At 45.7% G+C, this 21,311-nt stretch overlaps 1 protein-coding gene across 1 annotated transcript; it reads right to left on the reverse strand.

The window, feature by feature from the left end:
• Nucleotides 1-243: 243 nt before the first annotated feature.
• Nucleotides 244-14,996, reverse strand: LOC125944577 (uncharacterized). The gene is made up of 7 exons (XM_049665071.1): nucleotides 14,872-14,996; nucleotides 13,788-13,927; nucleotides 11,392-11,504; nucleotides 7,758-7,834; nucleotides 4,145-4,216; nucleotides 1,746-1,993; nucleotides 244-1,040 (listed from the first exon to the last, which is right to left on the reverse strand). The coding sequence occupies exons 2-7, from the start codon at nucleotides 13,917-13,919 to the stop codon at nucleotides 462-464; spliced, it is 1,221 nt and encodes a 406-aa protein (XP_049521028.1). The 5' UTR covers nucleotides 13,920-13,927; nucleotides 14,872-14,996; the 3' UTR covers nucleotides 244-461.
• Nucleotides 14,997-21,311: the final 6,315 nt, after the last annotated feature.

Here is a 21,311-nt window from a genome sequence, read left to right on the forward strand (position 1 = left end):
TATATATATATATATATATGTCCTGCCTCTTCGAGTAGCGTAGCGCAACTAGAGGTGGCCCGGAGCCGACGACCGTCAGTTGCATTAATATATATAAAAGCTCTCCCACACTTCACACACATACACTTATTTTCACTTTGACGCTCCTAATGTTTGCGCATTAAAACGCACAGCAAAGAAAGAAGGATGCAGCACTGAGGGCTCCGCATTTCCCAGCTAGTGTTTCCCTTAAGTAATGACAAACTCAAGAACGTTTGGCAGAGTTGAGCTCACTATATTTAATTTCGCTGGCGCAGGCAGCAGATTTTTGTCACTCAAGTGTGACATTCATTCAATTATCTGCCATTGATTGTCAGGTGCAACGAAACTCGAGTCTGTGCAAATGGGTGAAGGGCGGTGGTGTCTAGTTCGATAGCCCTTTGTTGCCGAGCCCACCGCAACGATATAGCTCTTCCGTTTCTTCACCACGACTCCTCCTCGTTCACGTAAGGAATCCAAGGTGTTGTAACGATGTCAATCAGCGATTTCTCCGTCACGGCCTCTATCGGCACCAGCTTGCTTTGCTGTGGCATACTTGTCTGCTTCGGTGTGCCGATCTCCTGCGGCTGGTCAGTGTACTGACTTCGGTCAGTTCCTAGGTGCAGGATGGTCACGTGTGGTAGCTCGGTTTGCTGTGGCATACTGGTCTGTTGCACGGTGCCAATCTCCTGCGGCTTGTCAGTGTACTGACTTCGGTCGGTTCCTAGGTGCAGGATAGTCACGTGTGATAGCTCGGTTTGCTGTGGCATACTGGTCTGTTGCACGGTGCCAATCTCCTGCGGCTTGTCAGTGTACTGACTTCGGTCAGTTCCTAGGTGCAGGATGGTCGCGTGTGGTAGCTCGGTTTTCTGTGGCATACTGGTCTGTTGCAGTGTGCCGATCTCCAGCGGCTGGTCAGTATACTGACTTCGGTCGGTTCCTAGGGGCAGGATGGTCACGTGCAGCATGGATGTCTCGTCGGTCTTCTGCGGCGCATCGGTCTGCTGGGTTGTGTCGGTGCGCTGCAGAATGTCAATTCAACATAAATTTCATGTCCTTAAGACTAACGCCTCTCGTACGCTATTGGCAGCGTCACAACTGCCGTGAAACATTCTTAGCAATGCGGCGCTAGACAAAATACCGAACCAAAGAACAAAAAAAAAATGTAGCAAAGCGAAGGAAAGAGCACATGTGTTGGTGGTCTAAGCTTTCTCTCGTGATGTGCGATCACATCAGCTTATGTATTACGCATAATTAATTATATTGCTGCCCGTTGTTTGTATTGGGGCCATTTTGAATGTGAATGGGGCGAATACATGTTTGTATGGTGCGACGAGCACATGATGGTTTAAGTGTATGTATACAAGACTTGTTCGTAAACGTGTATTTTAACTGAACCAATTTTGTTGTGCCAGTACATGCCTTTTAAATACTTCATGTCGAAACCTGTGCGCAGTGTGTACGTGTGCCTTCTGTATTCTGCAATACACAGATTGTGTATTTCGATTGTCTTACTTTTTTTGTATCATGGCAGTGTAGAAGCTTATGAGAAAAGGAGTAGTCGGCACCGATAATGATGCGAAATTATCTAAAGCGCACATTTAACAAAAACGTCACGAAGGTACACATTATCGGCAGCCGTGAACATACGTTGAAACTTGTAAAGCGTTGAATTATTTGGTTTTAAGTATCCAGTGAGAGCGTGTTTACTAGCAACGTCCACTTACGTTCGCCTTGTCCGTCACTCGTGGCTGATCGAACGGCTGGACTGCTCCCGGAGATGGGTACATGATCACCGGCCCGGACGGTGCGGAGTCTAAACGCAGGGTGCGGTCGATCATGCATGGCGACCGGGTCCACTTGATGGCGTCGGAGATGCCCACCTTCTGCAGAGTCTGGGATACCCGCGCTGTTATATCTGCGGGTATCGTGCTCAAGGGATCCCGCAACGTCAGCGCCAGCTTGGATTTACCATCTGCAATATTTACAGCGCAAGATAGCTTTAGCCAAATTTACCGAGACCTGGTCGTGCGCCTAATATGCTACCACAAATAACGTGGATAAGATGGATGACGTATGAATTTACAAGTGCTTTCTTGGATACACGTTTCTTAGTACACAAGCACACGTAGTGGAGCCTGACCAAAGCGTTAGGGCAAAGGCAAGAGTATATTCTGAGGCCATTCCTTGTTATGCTGTTATGCTGTTCGCTTGTTATGCTGTAGACATATAGGCGTTGACGAAAGAAGGGATAGACCAAATGGGACTTGCGCCAGTGCGTATCTGTTCCTTTGTTTATATTTCTTTTAATGTTGCGCTTTGCTCTTCGTTAGGCGTCTGGACAGTGGTCCTTGTACTGATACCGTAGCTTCCGACTGCCTGGAAAAGGACGAAGACTGCTTTTGTAGCCCGTAACAGGCATATCAAGGAGGAGGAGGAGGAGGAGGAGGAGAGAAAGAGAAGGCAGGGATGTTAACCAGAAATGCGTCTGGTTGGCTACCCTACTCTGTGGGACGGGAAAGAGGGAATAAAAAGATGAAACAGAGAGAGGAGGAGGGGGGGAGGAGAAAGGACACGGTGAGCTCGCGCACGCACGCGGAGGGCCTGAGCAACTCAAAGGCGTATCAAGGAAGTCCACTGTTCCAAGCAGGTATAGCGGAAATCAGGGATCACTCTCATACCATTACTTCAACGCAGACGCGCGAGTCACCCTGCTATAGGATGCTGAGCGCCTGCACATTAAATCGCTTCCTATAATGCAGGCCGTCTCACACTTGTACCCAGTGCTCATTTACGCGCATATTGGCGGTCAGCGTGAACAAATGTAATAGTTCTTGTATGCAACTTCTGGGTAATGCCTGCCAAACACTCCCGAATCGTTCGTAAGACTTACGAATTTGAGCTTGTTTTACAATTTTACGAATGTCGCGTCAAGTTTTACGAGTGATAGGTTCAGTTTGCGAAAACAGTGCTAAGGGCGCCGAAGGGTGGCGCGGCGTCAGATGTCAAAAAAGGCACGCAAGAAACAAATTGTGACAGTATATATCTGTGTCGCTCTTATGCGGCCACACTATACGAGTGGGGCACTTGTTCCGGGCACGTTTATTCAGACATGCGTGACGCCGGGGAAATAGGCAGCAACAGAGTTTCTGAAATACTCACCGTCATCTAAAAATTATGGGTTGCTTGTCAGAGTAAAGGTAAATCGTCGTGAATACTACGCGTATATATCCTATAAACGGCGTGCACAGGACAAACTCTAATAAAATGACTACCCCTCCCCCTTTTTTTTATATATCTCTCTCTTTTTCTTTTTATTGTCCGCGGAATTTTTAACGAATTTTAATGTTCCGAGGTTGGCAGGTATGTTCTGGGCGAATAACTTTGTTTGTCGACGTTACTTCGGTACCTGATTCAGGGCCGCATATTGCTTTGAGAGTATACGATGTGTTCTTGGTGACACCTTGCGGAGGTGTCACCAAGAACACATCGTGTAACCGTTGCGTAGTTCATTGATTGGACGGATTGAGTAAGTCAATGGAGGATGAACTGCACTCGTGGGTCGATCCTGTAGGCCACCCACAATGCCTCGCTTCAGATGCACATCGTTTTTCCGCAGTCGCTCGTTGTAGCTGACTGTCGCGAGTAAATCCCTCTGCACTTAAATTTCATTTCATTTATTCTACTCTCAGGACCTTTAGGCACTGCGGAAAGGGGCGGTTACGTTAGCCGCGCAAGGTAAATGCTCGTAAATATGGGTACAGAACACAATCTTTTTAAAACTCACACTGTGTAAAACATAAGAAGATAAACACAGTAATACCATAAATGTAACGCTCTAAGTACTTCTCGGTAAAAAAAAATGCAAATGCGCGCAATATTATTATTCAGACGCAGTAAACTTTGTTGACATCGGAAATGCCCGGAAACGTTTTCTAATGGATCTTGTTCGTAGTCGCACACAACTTCCAGCTTCCGAGAGGCGTGCGGCTCACAACGCGCTCGCAATATGCGGTCCGCTGTCGAGTGTGTTGTGTAACTAGAAAGCTATGTCATAGTTTTTTTTTCATGTCTGTTCCGTAATTCGTACAAAAGAAAACGCGCTCACACTGTCAGTGGCACTCACCTCCTTCGGAGCATATGTGCAACAGCGCCCACGTGTAGAGGTCCGTGTCAAGAATCTGCTGAAAGAATGACTCTGAGAAAGTGAAAAAAAAAGAAAGAAAGGAAGCAATGACTCACGTGTTGTTTGCTCATCGACATAAACGGTCATTTAATATCATCGCTACTTGTTGCCGGGCTATTTGATTCATACTTGTTAAGGTGTTTCGAGTCCTACTGCACCAGAACAGTTCATTTAAAAGCGTCTTTGAGGCCACATCATCCTCGGCCCAAACTCACATACCTTAGGTAAGCGTTTTCCAGGATTGGCCTTCGTCGCAGCGATTGTATCGCTATCTCAGCAAACCAGCATATTTGACAGGCGCCCGAGTCAGGCGCCTGTGAGTCACTCAGGCGCCTCAGTGTGAATACTCTTATGTAATCTTTAGAATTTGAACCGGAGCGTGAACACAACGGCAAGAGAAGGCCGGAACAAAAAGCAAAATGCGCTGTGTTCCGTTCCATCTATGTTTTTTTTTTCTTGCTTTTGTTCTTTTTTTTTTCTTGTTCTTTTCTTTTGGCGTAGTGATCTTTCTTCGCTACTAGCGTCGAAGATTCAAAGATCACGAACCAACACACCCGAATGTACATCATTCTGATGCTCTTACGCAAGTTTTGTAAATCCCGACTCTTGTTTTTTAGGCGTCTTGTGTCACACGTCCATGTTCCACCTGCCAAAGTGTTCCTCCTTTAATGCAGTAAAGAAACCGAGCTGGGCCTGTTGCTGCGACGTTCGTCTCCATCATAAATAGTTACGCCACAGACACGGGAAAAAAAGAAAGAAAGAAATATGTCACTCCGACATCACGCTGATAGAGTTCAACTTGCAATGACAGCGGCGGTACTTGGGGAAAATAAATGATTACATCAGTATCTCCTCCTACATTCTCGTTCCCTCCGTGGCGTCACTAAACGTCACAAAAAAGAACAACTCAAGAAGAAGGCCATAATGTCTTATACAACCAGCGACTCTCATTACTATGTCTTCTTTGCGTAAATCTCGCTTACGCAGCAGCAAGTGCCATCGTCTCTGCAGCAGTCACCAGCAGGCTATATAGTGGGCGGGCGTACACGCGGTCTCCATCACCGATATCTCTGGGCCACGTTCGTCTTTATTTTTATTTTTATTCTTGTTGCAGCGAAGCCGTCAGTGTGTTGCTCCTTTCGACTCGCATTCTCGCCTTGGACGCGGCCGCCTTTATCTGCTGCCCCCCGTCCATCATCGGACCGAAGGCGTAGTAGCACGCGCTGCGCCAGCGAGCAGTGCGCCAGGCGACATTTTCGCTGTTCTTATGTCAGGGCAAGCTCTTCAGTCATTTGATTTTACTTTTCAGAGACAAAAATTCTTGGACCATGGCCACACGCGTCGCAGGCTTACAAAGCGACGCGGGCATTGTTACAGTTCATGAAGTCGACTGGCCTCAGTGACCGATTGTGAAGTGTTGGACAACCGCACGTGTTCATACTGAGAGTACCTTCTGCCCTCTCTCTCCTTTCTTTCTTTTCATCCCTTTGAATCTCTTCTACCATGTAGGGTAGCAAACCGGACGTGCGTCTGGTTAACCTCCCTGCCTTTCCTTTCTTCGTTTTCCTCCTCCTCCACTTGCGGGTGGTGATGCTTTCTATATATATATCTTTAATTATCACCACCACCATCAATATAAGCCAATTTTTATGTCCACTGTTGTCCCAGCGTTCTCTAATTACGCCCTGTGTTGGGCTAGCCGATTCCATCTTATGGCTAGTACTTTCCTAATTTCATCACACCACCTATTTATATGCCGTTGTCGGCTGTGGTGTCCTTCCCTTAGTACCCGTTCTATAAATCTGCCCTTAATCCCCCCGTGCATATACACAAATCATCCTTCCTTCCTCCTTAAATAATTGATGTGAAGCCAGCAGACACAGGGCGTGAAACGCTGAAACAAGGAATAAAAATGGGCATGTTGAGGGGTGAGAGGTATTACTGAGTTTTCAACTGGTTCTGGTTTAATCTAAGACGGAAACCGCAATCAATTCCTAAGTGCATTAGACATGCGATATTAGTAATTCGTTAGAATTTGACGGGAACGAAGGGCGCGTCCATGTTTTTCTTTCTGGGCGTGTGTTTAGTTAAAAGAACGATGAATATTTGCTAACGACAGCCCGCCATCTTACGTGAACGGCTAATTTACCCTAAAACTGCACCTACAGAAAACTAACGAAGTCAAAGCACCCAATTTTTTTAAAATTTGCTTCTAAGTCATCTTTTAGGTATATGTTAGTTCTAGAATTTCTGTAATGACGGTACATTGCTGAAGCTGAACCGCAGTCGCGTTGCAACGCTATAGTAGCGTCGGTATTGCTTCATAAATCACGTTTTTATTCTTTATATACCTGTGTACAAATGTGTGCGCGCGTGCCCTGTGAATACAAGTTTAGATCACGCAGGGACCCCTTATGCGCCTTCTATTCCTCTTCCACTGGTTTTGTATATTATTATATTGTTTTTATTATTCGTATAACCTTCTTGTATAAGCAATATGAAGCAACCATCGTCACTAGTGGCTATAATGACTGTAAAATATTCTACGTTTCTTTTTTTTTTTTTTAATCCTTCATGAGAACTTGATTTTTTATCCATGAATGGACAAAGACGAGTAGTATTTGCGTGTCACAGGCTGCAGAAAGATCATTGTTAAGAACTGCATATGTTCATACGGCTGCATATGTTTTAACGACCTAACGTTGAAACAGGCGCATATTAGCTCGACAAGGAAAAAAAAACTTGAAAAGAAAAGAGTAGAAAGAACACAGGGTGGATGCTAACATGGAAAGTATTTGTTTTTCTTTTCTTCGTTGCAGTTACATGTTAGTATTCGTACGTGCCAAAATGTCCTTGCTGTCTCTTTTATATTTATTAAATTATTTTATTTATATATTGATTTATGTTTATTTATATTTATTGCATACTTATTAATTTATTTTAAAGCAAATTGTATTTTCACAACGACTGAAATGGAGTAACCGAAAACATGTTGCTCGCACTGCCTCCAAGTTAAACACATGTGTTAGCCCTTGCTACTAAGACAGTGGTAAACACCACTATCGAATTCTACGACACCTGATTGAGATGTCACAAGCTGTCGCAACGTATTGACAAAGCCAATTCATTCATCGCTCTTGAAAGCTAGCTCAATCACATTGCGCTCCATAAACAAAACAAAAAAAAAAGCAATTCCATCTTTGCTCCTCGAGGTCTTCTGGTGGAGATAAAAAAAATAAAGCCTGTACGTGCAAATTAATCGCGGAAGACTTTCTCGAGAAAACTGCAAAGATTCGTGCTCTTTCAAACCTTCTGATTAACACTGCGCCGACGGCTTCGCGACAAGGCTCTCGCTTGGTCGAGCCGCTGCTCTCGGAAAACGCAGCTTCATATCTGAACTGATGAGAACCTGCTCTGCTCGGTTGAAAGACACGAGGGCTATACAAATCACGGAGGGAAGGCGCAGAGACTCATTGCTTCGCGTGGAAGCGCATGACTTTTAGAAAGCTGAAGTGCGGAAAAAACCCGCGCCGCAAGCGCAAAGGTTACTTACTGTCTTTCTTTAGAAACTGCTGTCTCCCTTCTACCACAAAGTCGAATTTCTTCGTTCTAGCCACATCGCCGTAGGGCCTGGAGAAGAAAAAAAAAAACATTGCGAAATGTGGCTGCCTAAGGGCGCCACGTGACGAGACCGATGCTCGCCCCGGGCGCTCAGCAGTTTTTTTTTTTTTTGGTCATTTTTTACGACCTACTTCTTCCCTCTCGCAATCGAGGTTTGGAGAATTCAGTTTTCTCCGGGCGACATCTATCTCTCAGGGAACGTAAGAGAGAGAAAGAAATCAGTGGGTTAGCAGCCAGTTCAGTTAACAAGTTCAGTTGCAAGGTTGGCTACCTTTACTCTGCGATGAGGTGATTGAAATATAAGAGCAGGCGAGATAACAAATAAAATAAAATGCAGGCATAAACGAAACGCGCAGAAGCTCTTAAGGCGCGAAGCAACACTTCCGCACCGTGAAAAAAAAACAAAATCTTTTCGTGCCATACGTCAGTGTAATCACGATCTGAGGCAACAGACATGAGCCGCCTGTGGGTCGTGGCTCGGCGTAGCATTTATTAACCAGAGTTCATTTCGCGCTGAAATGGCCGAGAGTCATGCACGTGGCATCTCTGGCTGCGAGAGAACAATGAAGCATCTTCTCTGCGGCTGTCCTCTCCACGGCGTGCAAAGAAAAAGGCCACTTCACCACACTATATACACAGACTGGACAATGACCTCGTGTAGGAGGAACCAATCTTTGGACACTGCAGTCTGAGCAGACGTTACCACAGAGGGATTGAAACGCATTACCGAACTCCGTAAGGGCAGGCGGACTACTTGTCAGTCCACCTTGCGTGTCAGTCCGTGTCAGTCCGTCAGTTCGACATTAACGTTAGTCCGTGGAGAAAGGGGGGGGGGGGGGGGGGGCGCAATACAATTACTTTAAGCTAGGCTGATTTCTCCCTGTAACGATACTTGTGCACTGAATTGATTAGGAGCTCAACGCGCAAACTATACCGCCGGTTCAAGCAGCTGGCAAGGAACTGTCGCTGATTGATGTCGTCTGATCTGCCTGACTCTTCATGTACGCCTTACTGCATGTAGTCTAAACGAACCGGACCGACTCCATCTTGGGATGGGCAGCGAAGGCGTTAGAGCTAAGCGGCTAACGGGAAGTCTTCACATCGTGTTACTTAAGCAGGTATTGATTTGGGAATTGCGTCGTATGAATCTTGCTCGATTCATCCTTTTGCATTTCAATGTTTAGGGTAACGCGAGACCATTGCACGAAGTTGGTCAACAGAAACTGGGCCATTATGCAGCCAAAGTAAGATATTTAGCTCTCAAACGCAGCTTTCTATCTTTTAGTTAAACTAAAGGTTAGGGGGGGGGGGGGGGGTGCAAATAAAAAAATACGTACTCGACAATCAGCGGTAAGCTCTGGCTGGCTCTGACTTTTTCTCTTGTTCTTTATTATGTTCTTTTTCGAATTAATTTGCTTTTCGTCTAACTCGTAGCAGCTATGGCCGTCGAACATGCGCCATTTTTGAAGCCACCGAAAACGCCTGCAACATCGGTTCCGAAGCGTATGAATTCGCTCCTACTGTTCCAATTGGAGAGTTCTGTATACCGTTTTAATTAGCCTAGCTAACTTGCGTTGCACGTTCCGACCAGGCCGACGGAATTCGTTGTTAACAATTTCGCGGTTTCGCAAGCGCGTTTTGCGGGATGAAGCAGTGAATCGTGCCGTGCATACGGCACAATTCTGCTGCACAAAGGCTGGTAATCATCTGCCTCCCAAAATTACCGTCTCGGAAAGAGAGTGCTGTCTTTGACACCCAGGCATCGTATTCAACATGTGGCTGTGCAGAAATGCACCGAGTGCGCTCTGACTCAGTCGAAGAGCCTATCGAGTTCAACGAACCGGTGGCTACGTGAACATGCTGAGTAAATTTAGTGCAGGAATACGAATGTTCAAAACGTCTCATTATTACGAGTGCGCGAGTCCCCAGAAAGCCGAAAGTGCCTACCTCGAGTCAACAGTATACTGAAAGAAAACTTGTTTAAGTCTTTTCCTGACGCTTGAAAATTTTGAGAAGTTGGTATTAAAAAAAGAAAAATATGCGGTTTTAAACGATGAATAAACGTTTGCCTAAAGGGAACCACACAGCTATACCACAATCGTTTTCCTTTTGCGTATAAGGCTCAGTTGTGGTAGTTACATAAAAGCCTGGTGCATCGTAGTCTTTGAAACTTACACCTTACGTGAATTATAAAAGAGTTCATTTTGAAGCAGGAATTAGTGGGTAATATAATTCCTAACGGATAACGACATTGTATTTAAGCTGCGTGTAAACGCCTCACACCGTGCATCCACCTGAATCAGAGTTTTCACTTCAGCATAGCTTGTGAGCAGTGCAGTATATCAGAATAAAAAATTCATCACAAAACTGTTGTGAATCTTGTGGTAGATAAACATAAACATTCCACGACATTACACGTTCCATAGGATGTAAGTAGGCATAATTGTACGCATGTCCGTTAGTTGTAAAGTATTTAATTAACCGCTTTTCTTAAACTTTGCTTCACGTAGATTCCAAAACGTGCATTGGAACTTTTTTTATTGTTTTCTTTTTGTGCGTGTGTTCGAGCCACAAGCAAGATTCGAGCGTTTCTTACATTCGCTTGTTGTTCTAGGCTGCGCATTTTCATCTTATATACGGGCCTTGTTCGAACGCTTTCACGGTATCTTTAGTTGATTCGGCAGCGTCCACGATAAATACTTCGTGCTCAGTAGCAAAACGCCTTTGCCATTGAGCGTCGTGGCTGATAAATTAGATCTGCATGTGCGCCAGCATAACAGTGAAGTGTTGCCCCTGATCGTGGCCGGCTCTACGTCTCAGTTTGGTACTGCTGCATATTAGTTTGTATAACGTACGCTAGTAATCTGTATTGAGGGTTATGTTCTTTTTATTTTGCCCCCAAGTTAGAAGCATAGTGCAGTTTTGTAACCATTGTAGCCTGGTAACTTGGTAAACTTGGTATTATACATGTAGTGAATATTTGGGCTAGTTAGTACGTCATTTTTATTATGCTTACAGCGGGAGGCTAAACATAGACAGAGACGAGAAATAGCGCTGTCCGTGTTGCTTCTTGTCTCTCTTTTTCCCTATTATTGGTGATGGCGTCCTACTATCTGTTCAGAACTTTAAGTACGTGTGCGTGTGCAAGTAACGTTTCGTATATCTGTTCGGAAGGGGGGGGGGGGGGGGGCGCGGTGGGTTTCCCGCGCTGGTGTTTTTTGTGAAATGTTGGTACCTGTACCTGTACCTTGCGTCGATAAACTTCTCCTCGTTTTTGTGCCTGTTTAGCCTTGTGCTGTGAGCCTATTCAGGTTTCGTGAGCCTATTCAGGGTGATTCCATAAAGTGGACATAAAATAGTAATAATGTCAATAACAATCCGCCGTAACTTCTATTCAGTCGTTATACCATAGATTAACGCGAAGATATGCACCTTTATAAATAGCCATCGTGGTATAGAGGAGCAATATTTTAGTTGTTCAGCTTTCGAGATACTGGATGGCTTCAGTTTGACGTCGAATTCACTGCTATCATCAGCATGTGCGCAAACGTGTGAGAGCTACGTACCCGTCTTGTTCTATCCACTTCATGGTCTGGTTGTCCGCGTAGTACTTCCGCACGACGCATTTATCGAGAGGACCGGGGTTGTTGAGCACTTCGTACCATTCCAGTCCCGAGAACTGCATATCAACGATTTCAAGCAGATTGCGTTCTCACCGTCATGGTTTCCGCGTTTTGCTTTCAGGGAGATTAAGCAGCAATGCTAAATCAGTTTATGGTGGTAGATTATGTTTTAAACACTGTTATTTCCGTTCATGTAGCATTCAAGGTTTGACTTCTTGCAGAGAAACTTAAAGTCAAATCAAATTATGCATGGTTTTAACGTCTCAGCGGTGACCCACTGGTTATGAGCGAATCCGTAGGACCTTTAAGTTACTCTTAAATTTAAACAAAGGAGCGTTTTTGTAAGCACAACACATCGGAACGTGACCGCCTTGACTGAGAGTTGAACCCGCGACCTAATGCTCGGTGACACAACGACCTAGCCACTAAGGCACCATAGTGGGTAGTGCTGCTTTTTTGTGTTTGTGAGTGTCTTTTTTTATCCCTTTCACTCCGGAAAGTCAGCACCGGAGCGTCAATGCGACGTAAAGAATTTTGAATTATTTCTTGTTTATTTTGTGTTTGAGCCGTTTTGGCTCTGTGATTGTTTTTCTCAAAACTCGCTACTTTGTGCTATTGATTCTTTTAAACTGTAATGCAGTCTGTCTTTACTGATAAGAAATTAACTAGATGCGTGAATGAGCTGCTAAAATGCGTCGCGGGGAACTGGTGGCGATAACTAAAGGCCAGCGTGGACACCGGGCTGTTCATTTCCGTGTTCGTTTTTTTTTTTTTTTTAGCTTTCCACGCCTCCTCTTCCGAAAGGACTAGTCGTTTTGCTATTCCAGAAGTGTAATTGACTAATTTGAAATTTCTTGTAGTATTCCTCTTCAGGAGTAATGGCAGCTAGCAGAGCTCATTTAAACGCGCCGCATTTTTAGAGAAACCTTAAAATTGGTGCAGATGTGGCTGGCGAGAGCTGAAAAGAGTCCTTCTGGCCAGCTGTGTCCGTGTGACATAACTTAGAAAACAGAATTTAAAAAAAATCATATGCTGTACAATTAGACACAAGAAGGAGGAGTAACTGGAAACGAAGTAGAGAATCACTGAGCTACAATAAACTGGTATTTTCTTACGTATTTCGATCAACACCAGATTCGCCACGTATGTACAACGTACCACTTCTCTGTCAACATTGTGAGTTTGCCAACACCATGAGCGTGAGAGCATAGTATCTATTGCGAAAATTCCTTGTCACATTCTGTTGAGTTCTCTTTTTTTTTTGATCGCCTATGGTCCGGGGCTTCCTTAGAGAAACATCTTGTATATCATCGTAAACATTCACAGAGGCCGAGAGTGTGTTTGTCTTGCAATGAAACCGCTGACAGCTCCGAAGCTGGGATGGGTGGGGACGATCGTAGTTGCGTGTATCGGCGACTCATTGTAACATTATATGGGTCCAGATAGTTTTCTCTCTCTCTCTCTCTCTCTCTCTCAATTTAAGAACTGTGCGCATTCGCCCAACGCGAGATGTAAAACTCGATTTGCGTTGACGATCGCCAGTAGCGTTTTCTTTTTTTTATTATTCATCAATACAGGAAGAAAATAACGTAACCGGGACGACGTAGTTAACCCTGACAAGCCGGCTAGCCCGTGTGGGGAAACTTGAGCCTAGGTGCAGCGCAATGGCACAAGCGTCTCGCAAGACAGACACAACAGGTGCTGTACACAGAGCGAATGCTTCGTCGCAGAGAAGCGTTACGATAATGATGATAATCATCATACTTATTTTTAGAATAACGTCACCAAACCTTGGGCAGTGAAAGGTTTGCCCAATTCTTAAGAGCTCTGCAAAAATAAGAATTGCGTGCAGTAAAATTTCACTCATCGCCTAATTATCGGTTGTCGTGTCTAGGTCTTCTCTCTTGTTTGTGCGAGGGCAACAGGACGCTTTCTCGCGTACGGCGAGGAGCATTGACAACCTGGGGACGTATTCTGCGACGATCGCCTCAGCGATGCTCTCGCCTTCGCGTGACGTTGTGGTCAACCAGCCAATCAGCTCATCCGATTTTGCTCAACCAGCCAATCAGCGCGCGCCTGACGGCGATACTGTCTCCGAGGCGACACTATCGCCGAAAGTGATCGTCGCAGAATACGTCCCCTGATTGCAACTTAGTATCATAAGTTCGTCAAGTCCTACGGTAACCGTAAGTTGAATGCCGGCTTTGCGATCGCTTGAGCATTGGACTCATCCACATACGTAAGGAGGGAGCCAAGAATATGGTAACGAAAGTTTCGTCTACGCACATTCAAGGGCAACATCACTGATATCTGACAAACGCCTGGAAGGTGGTGCTCACCCGTGCCCAATCCGGTACGACGGCGGCCTTGTATACTGGGCAGCGGCAGGATGCGAGCTGGTGCGGCATCACGTGACAGCCCAAGTGCCACATCACAGTCAGTAGCAAGGGCTCCTTTCTGCCGGTGAGCATGGTATGGCCTGTTGCGGAACAAAAGCTTATGCTGAACCTGCGACAGCCGACATAAGACTTCGGCTGAAGGAGAAGTTTTATTACCTCTCTTAAGAGGTCTAACATCTGCCGTGTTGATCTCTCTTGTTAGCGGTAATGACAAACCACCCGCTCACACTATATATTTAACGGCGTAGCCACAGGCTTTCAAAGGAGACGACTACGAGGATTGATTGCCGGCATGTCTTCGTAGGGGCTATAGACCTGACTGCATAACTAAGATCCTTATCCTACTCCCCATCGGTTGAACATACATCGGATCTATTTCCTGTGTATTGAGAAGGCAACACTGGGGGTAGTCCTGTCCGGGTAGTCCTGTGCCATGCACACTCGTCAAAGCATCACGTCAACTGGTGCCAATATTGCCCAATGTTCAGGCAGCCTTGCCCAATGTAGAGTCAATGTGATTCCCTGCTTTGCCCCGCTTACTGTACGGTTAAGGACGCACGCAAAAAAAGGCAGTCAAACAGCTAAAAGGCAGTACAGGTGTTGGTTTTTGTATTTCTTTTCTTATATCGTGCGCAGCGGGCTCTCATTGTTCCATATATGATAGGTTGCAAACTGACTCAGGAAAATATTCTTTGACTTTAAGGTATGTCAAGAAATCCTAACGAAATCGCCTAACAACGAAATCGCGTGTAGCTGTGGCCAGCCGGCACTGCACTTCACTTCCTCGTCGACATTGTTGTTACGTTTCAATAAATTCATTATAGCCGTGTCGGCTTCGCACAACGGCAAGACATCGGTTTCAGTAACCCGCTCAGCGTTTGCCTCTCCCAGCATGGTCGTTAACCCATTCACGCCTTTCCCTATCTCATATAATCACATTAAGCCAATAAGTGTTTCTTTTTGCCAGAGCTCACGATCTCGTACCTAACTACGGTGACGCCATGCTAAGAGCGATATAGCTTACCTTATAAACGAATCCACGAATGTACATCCAACTTTGAGAGCTTGCAAGCGCCTTTCAAGTTCGCCCTTCATCTGGGCAGTTTCGAGCGCAGCTGGTGAAATCTCTCCAGCTGTTATAAAGACGCCTGTAGAGTGTGACCAGGGAGAAGTGAGCGAATGTGAGGAGAAAGAAGGCATTGTTCAGTTTGTTTTAATGCGCTTGGAACTAATTTTGAGTATATACGTGTTCATATAACGTTTTATGAAAGAAATCTGTAGACAATGATTGCACGGTTGTGAGTTTACGCAGGCAAATCCAGGCTTCTATCTTCGAGCCATGGCTGTAATGTGGGTAAAGTTGCAAAAGTTACACTATATTTTAGACTTAAACGATCTGGTCGTACAGAAGTTATGCTTACTTTTCTTCTTTTTTTTCAACTTCTATTTTGACTAGGAATCGGGTTCTTACAACTCGTTATCGGGTGCTTGTTATCTGATTTTTCATATTAGTTTTTTTTTTCGAACTCAGGGAGCAAAAGCGTCACGCCGCGCTTTACGTCAGTCATTCCAGAGTACGGTTCTTTTAGTCGGTTTTAATTGCGTGTTGCGAGCAAAGCCGGATGACATTCAATTCATCATGTGCAAGCATTCCTTTTTTTCCCCTCTCGTGGTTTAAAAAACAGGACCTGCATTCACAAAAAGTTACATCGGCAAATATGTTCTTAAAAGCAGACGTCAGCTGATTGGGAAGTTTGACATATTGTTAGCGAATGCGGCCGGTAAATCACAAATTCTTTGTGAACTCGGCCACATTTGAAAAGTGAGCGAAGTTACATTTCGCCAGAATCTGCAGTTTAATTTTTTTTTCCCCTCTACTTCGCGGCATATCAAACGGTGATACCATGGTACAGCGCGATCACCTTTTTCACCAATATTGTCACGCTGTTGTGACAGTGAAGAACGACGCAGTGTCAAAGCTGTGAGTTACAAATTTACCTCGTTATTGGTCAAGTTTGCGCCCAGCAAAACAAGTATCACTCAAGCACAACGATAAACGAGAGCTAGGTCGGCGATCGTTGAAAATTCGAGGCTGGTGGCCAAGCGCCTATAGGCTCTCATACATGGCTCGTCAAAGGTCCCAGCGTAATTTGCCCGCGTGCCTTGCAGCACGTAGTACACGATTAGTGACGCGCATACAGTCTGATTACACAATGTTCGGTGACAATAGACAATAGATAGAACTAGCGATAGCATTCCAGAAGCTTCAGATAAAGAAAGGCGGTTCTTGCTGTGGGCGATAACGTTGAACATTTGCTGGCCACTGAAAAGCGGTCACCGCGGAGTAGTACAAGTGTCAGTATTCGCTACTCGCCATTAACTATAAGTTATTTCATTACATCTGTATTTCCTTTAGTCTACGAAACCGAGGAATGCTAGGGGAGTGTGCAGATGACGTAAACTCTATTTTTTATTTTTATTGTACGCCATGTCTACTATATACTTTTTCTTTTTTTCTTTCTTCCCCCCCCCCCCCCCCCCCACTATACCACCTCACCTCTCAGCCGCAACAAAATAAAAGGGAGAGATGAAAAAGAGAGAAAGAGAAAACGAACGAAATTTGGAAATCGAACCCACCCTCTCGGTCCGCGACGATAGATCGCCGAGCGTTTAACCCATTCCGCCACAAACGCATTTGCAGAGAGCTACACAGACGCGCCTTATATATCTAACACTCCTCCGTGTACTCGCGCTCTTGCTCGGGGCGGTGCCGCCGCCTACGAGCAGAAAAGAGAAGTACTGCATTATGACACTAACGCGCACCGACAGTGAACGAGCACTACGAAAGCATTCGAAGGGAATCAAGAAGCGAGAAGCAGACCGTAAGCACAGCGGAGAATTAGCTCTGAAAATGAAGTTGATCGCGGAGGCTGCAATTACGACGCGCTGTACGCGCTGATTTGAACGATTCAGTTACGTGCTTTGTCTTGCGCGTTGTATTAGTGGGTCAGTTACGTGAGCGTGTGCAGCGTAGTGCAGCTTCCATATGCACGACGGTTGCTCATGGTCATCGACGTTGGTAGTCGTGATGGAGGAGACGTGCCACCAGGCGTCAATCAACGCCTAAGGGCGCTTTAGCCACAAAACACCAATAGACATTATATATCAATGTGCAATAAACATTACACTACTTCTGTGAAGACACGTTTCACTTTCGTGTTCTATACCGATTCCTATATAAGAGGGATCAACCACATTTTTTTCTCCCCCCCCCCCTCCCCACTATGCCACCTCACCTCTCAGCCGCAACAAAATAAAAGAGAGAGAGAAAGAGAGAAAGACAAAACGAACGAAATAGTGAGGGATGTAACAAGTATCCCCTGCACGGCCTTGAATTACTTTGTGCGCGCGGGCTTCAAAACCGCAATTCTGACCTTTCTCTTGCACGTCCAGCATATTGAAAAAGGTGAGATGGAAATTTATAAATTAGCCAAAACGATATCGGTGAAACGACGGCACACTGAAGCGTTTCGAAATCTAAAACTCACATAAATAAATAACTAAATAACTAAATAAATAAATAAATAAATAAATAAATAAATAAATAAATAAATAAATAAATAAATAAATAAATAAACAAATAAATAAATGAACTCTCGTGTTGATTCGTTTCAAGGAGTTCTTTTGTGCAAGTAAATTATATCCGTAAAAAAAAAAAACGAGGACACCTAAGCACCTATGTGTTGAAAATGCGAAAGCATTAACGCAGCTGAGCAGTCCTTCAAGTTATGAGCTCTTCGCGGGCCAGCGAGCGCGTTGAGACGGTTGGAGCGTTTCGATTTGCCCTTGCCGAGGCAGAACGCAGGCAAGAGCTTGCGCGGACAACGCACTTGCGGCTATAGCAGAGACATCCGACAGCGAGTGCGAGGGTGACGTGGCGTCGCGGTGATGCCCTCTCCCCCCACGCAACACCTGGCGCTCTATTGCGGCAGCAGGTGTACCCTTTCGCCCGCGCTGCTCCGTCGAGGCGCGCTCATGCCGTGGCATGTCAGTCATTTTCTTCACGGTTGAGACGCAAAGGCAAAAGAAATGTCGTCATGGAACGGCACGAAGTGGAACAGGGACACAAGAAGCAACGGGACGCGCATAGAAGCGCTATCTGCTTCTTTCTGTGTTTCGTTTGTTCTCGTGCCCTTGTTTTCGCTGCGCTATATTACATGCAATTCCATGGTGATCGACCAACAAGCCCACATCGCCAACCTCGTTGACAAATCGCCAGACCGGTATTTTTCAGTCTCGTGGCTTCCTAACCTCATTATGCTACCTAATATTCTGACATCTTGGACTTCGTTTCCTTTCTCTTGACGGCCGCCGCGATTGCTCAATTGGCGCACCGCCGCACGCGCTAATGCGTGAGTCGTGTGCTCCGCTCCCACCAGCGGCAAACTGTCTTTTCGTCCAGTTTCATTTCCGCCTTTTGCTTAATACTCTTACGCTTAAAGTAATGAACGAACAGAGTGATCACGCCATCACATTCCTGCTTCCTAGTCTGCCAACTTTTAGTGACAGATTTTTTAAAATTATTATTCACCTTAATTGTCACGCGACACAACGTGGCAATGAAAGTGCATGGATGCCTGTATCACGTATGAAGATACAGCTTTGGCCTCCCGTTTATAGACATTATTTGTGTTTTATTCTGTCTGTGTCTCCGTCATTTCTTCATTTCCTCTTTTCTTTCCTCATGTTTTCATTTCCTCTATACCCTCCTCCTGATAGAGTAGACAGGCGTTGTACCCCTGTCGGTGGCAGTTGTCAGCTTGCTCCCTCCCTATTTCCTTCGTGTCCTTGTGTTATATGTGTACAAACCAAATAATAATAATAACAGACACTACAGCAGCTACTCATTAAATGAGTGCGGCATTTGGGACTCCCGCCAGTACAGAAAACGGCGAAGTAAACAATCAACTACATCGCATGTACTCAACTGCTAACGCATTCTTTCATCTGTGTGCGTGTGTATGATGGTTATGTTTCTCTGTGTCAGCATTTTGTTTTAACGCGACAGCGTTAAGGGCCCCCTGTCGCAGAAACTCTGGCGTCGGCAACCGGCGTCGGTGTGCGATGCGGGTGGCGGAGAAAATCGTTCCCCACTACCTGGACCGTGCAGGCCCTCCACGTGGTGCAAGGTTTTGGTGAACGAAAATTGAATTCCTCACAGTGAAATCCGTCATGAAAATGGTAAAGTACGACTTTACCATTCGGTGTCGGATTCGCCGTCGGATTCTTTACCAATCGGCGTCAGATTGTAATTTGAATGTACGAGACCTAATCCTGCTACGAAGACACTCAAACACAAACCCCTTTTCCAGCATTTCTACCAGACCTACAGCCGTGCGTTGCGATACGAACGGGTCCCGATAACGCTATCGCTTTTTACTGTCTCGCCTTCCCCTTTCTTCAGTGCAGGATAGCAAAATGGGTGTGTCTCTTCCGATTAACTTCCCCGCCCTTGCATCTTATATATATATATATATATATATATATATATATATGCGTGTGGGTGTGTGTGTGTGTGTGTGTGTATGTGTAAGTAAACCATCGAATGCATCCAGTATCTGGTTCTGAAGGAAGTCGCACTTGTGCCAGTTAGAAATAGAGCAGTGTGATTATTGTTATGGCACTGGCAAAAATTTCAACAAACGATTACACATTGAAAAAGAAGAGACAAAGAAAACATATGGTTGGCAACTACCACAAATTGGGCACAATGCGTGCCCTTTTGATAGTTACAAAAAAAAAAAACAATCGGTAGAACCCATCTCCCAATGGCTGGCTACGGTAATACGTTTTACCATTGACGCAAAATGGCCACACAACGTGTTGCCACCGCCGTGTAACGGATTATCTATGAGACGTGTACGTCAGCGGGGCTCCTCTATCGCGCTTCTCTGTGAACACCCTGCGCCCACTAGTGGCGCCGCCGCGAAGCCCGAGTGTGGCCTCCGAGACGGGATACGTGGCGAGCCGATGCGTGCGAACTCCTGAGAATTGTGCCCTTGTTGGCAGCAGTTACGGTGTTGTTGGCAACAGTTGCGTATACTCAGTGACCCAAGTTCTCGTGAGGTTCATTGAAGATCCGCGCATGCCCAGTGCATTCGTGGCGCAGCTCGCTAGAGTGTTGGCGTGGAAGACGTTCATCGAAAAGCGGCACATACCGTGTGCATGCATTTGGGACGCAGTTTGCTAAAGCGTCGGCTTGCTGTTCGTGAGGTACCCGTGTTACGTACGCTCGATTACGCCCAGCACTAGCAAAATTGCAAAGGTTTTCTACTGGTACATTTGGCTTTTCTAACTGCAGCCGGGCCATCTAAGGGCGCCGCCATGAAGGTCGCTCTCTGCGCGGGTTCGATTCCGCCGAACATCGTATAAATTTAAAGGAGTTTTTTTTTTTTTTTTGTCCTAGTTGAGCGGCACATTCACTGCGGCACATATCCAAGTTGTGAAGTCAGACACGCTTCATTAAGTAGCGGCGCACAGCTACTGCCACATTGGCCAGTTACCCAACTTGGCATCAAATAGGTTTAATTGAAGCGCAGCCGCAGACCAAGTGGCACGTACCCTGTGCTTCAAGTTGGCGTCAAAGAGACTCATTGTAGAGTAGTACGCGCCCAGTCACGCGTACCCAAGTATAGTAGAAAAAGATTTATTGGGCTCATATGACGGCGTCTTCTCAGACGTCGGACGGGGTGCATGGTTCCCTGGTTTCGGGACCCATATACAGCGTGACCTATGTAAATGTCAAAGAGGTTCGTTGAAGAGCGGTACAAATGTAAACCGTACACAGAGGTAAGGAAAATAGGGAATAGCAAGAAGAAAAGAGGAAGAGAGTGAGCACTGAGTCACGTTGGAGTATTCACAGGAGCGTTATAAGCGGCGTCTCGGGCAGGAGGACTTCAAGTACTGCACTAGCGCACAATTTTTTTTTTTTTTTTTTGGGGGGGGGGGGGGGGGGGGCAGCGACGGATGCAGCCACAGTCCGAGTATGTTTGACTCAGAAAACGGCCTCGAGTCCAGTCGATTTAAAATTGTCTGTAGAAAGAGGAAATGGATGTCGCAGCCAGGACAGACACACAATAGGTGCTCGATGGCTTGCTCGCACCTACTGGAGTCGCACGTCAGGGCTATCGGTCATTCCCATACGGCAGTATAGTAAGCGGTTCGTAAACGCCACTCCCAACCACAAGTGGCATAGCAACGTTTCTTCACCACGCGAAAATCTAGATGGCAGTTGTAGCCGTAGATGGGGTCTCGTTTACTCTATTCTAAATATGGGTGCCAAAATTAGGCTGATGCAACACGATCTGGGGACGGCGGAAACGAAAGTGCTCCTATAGTTTGGTCTAAATTGATGCGTTTAATTTCGTGAAAATAGCACGCGTTTATAACTCATCATACGCGCAC

This window comes from Dermacentor silvarum, chromosome 3, assembly GCF_013339745.2.
Source record: "Dermacentor silvarum isolate Dsil-2018 chromosome 3, BIME_Dsil_1.4, whole genome shotgun sequence".
In the NCBI taxonomy this organism is placed as follows: Eukaryota; Metazoa; Arthropoda; class Arachnida; order Ixodida; family Ixodidae; genus Dermacentor; species Dermacentor silvarum.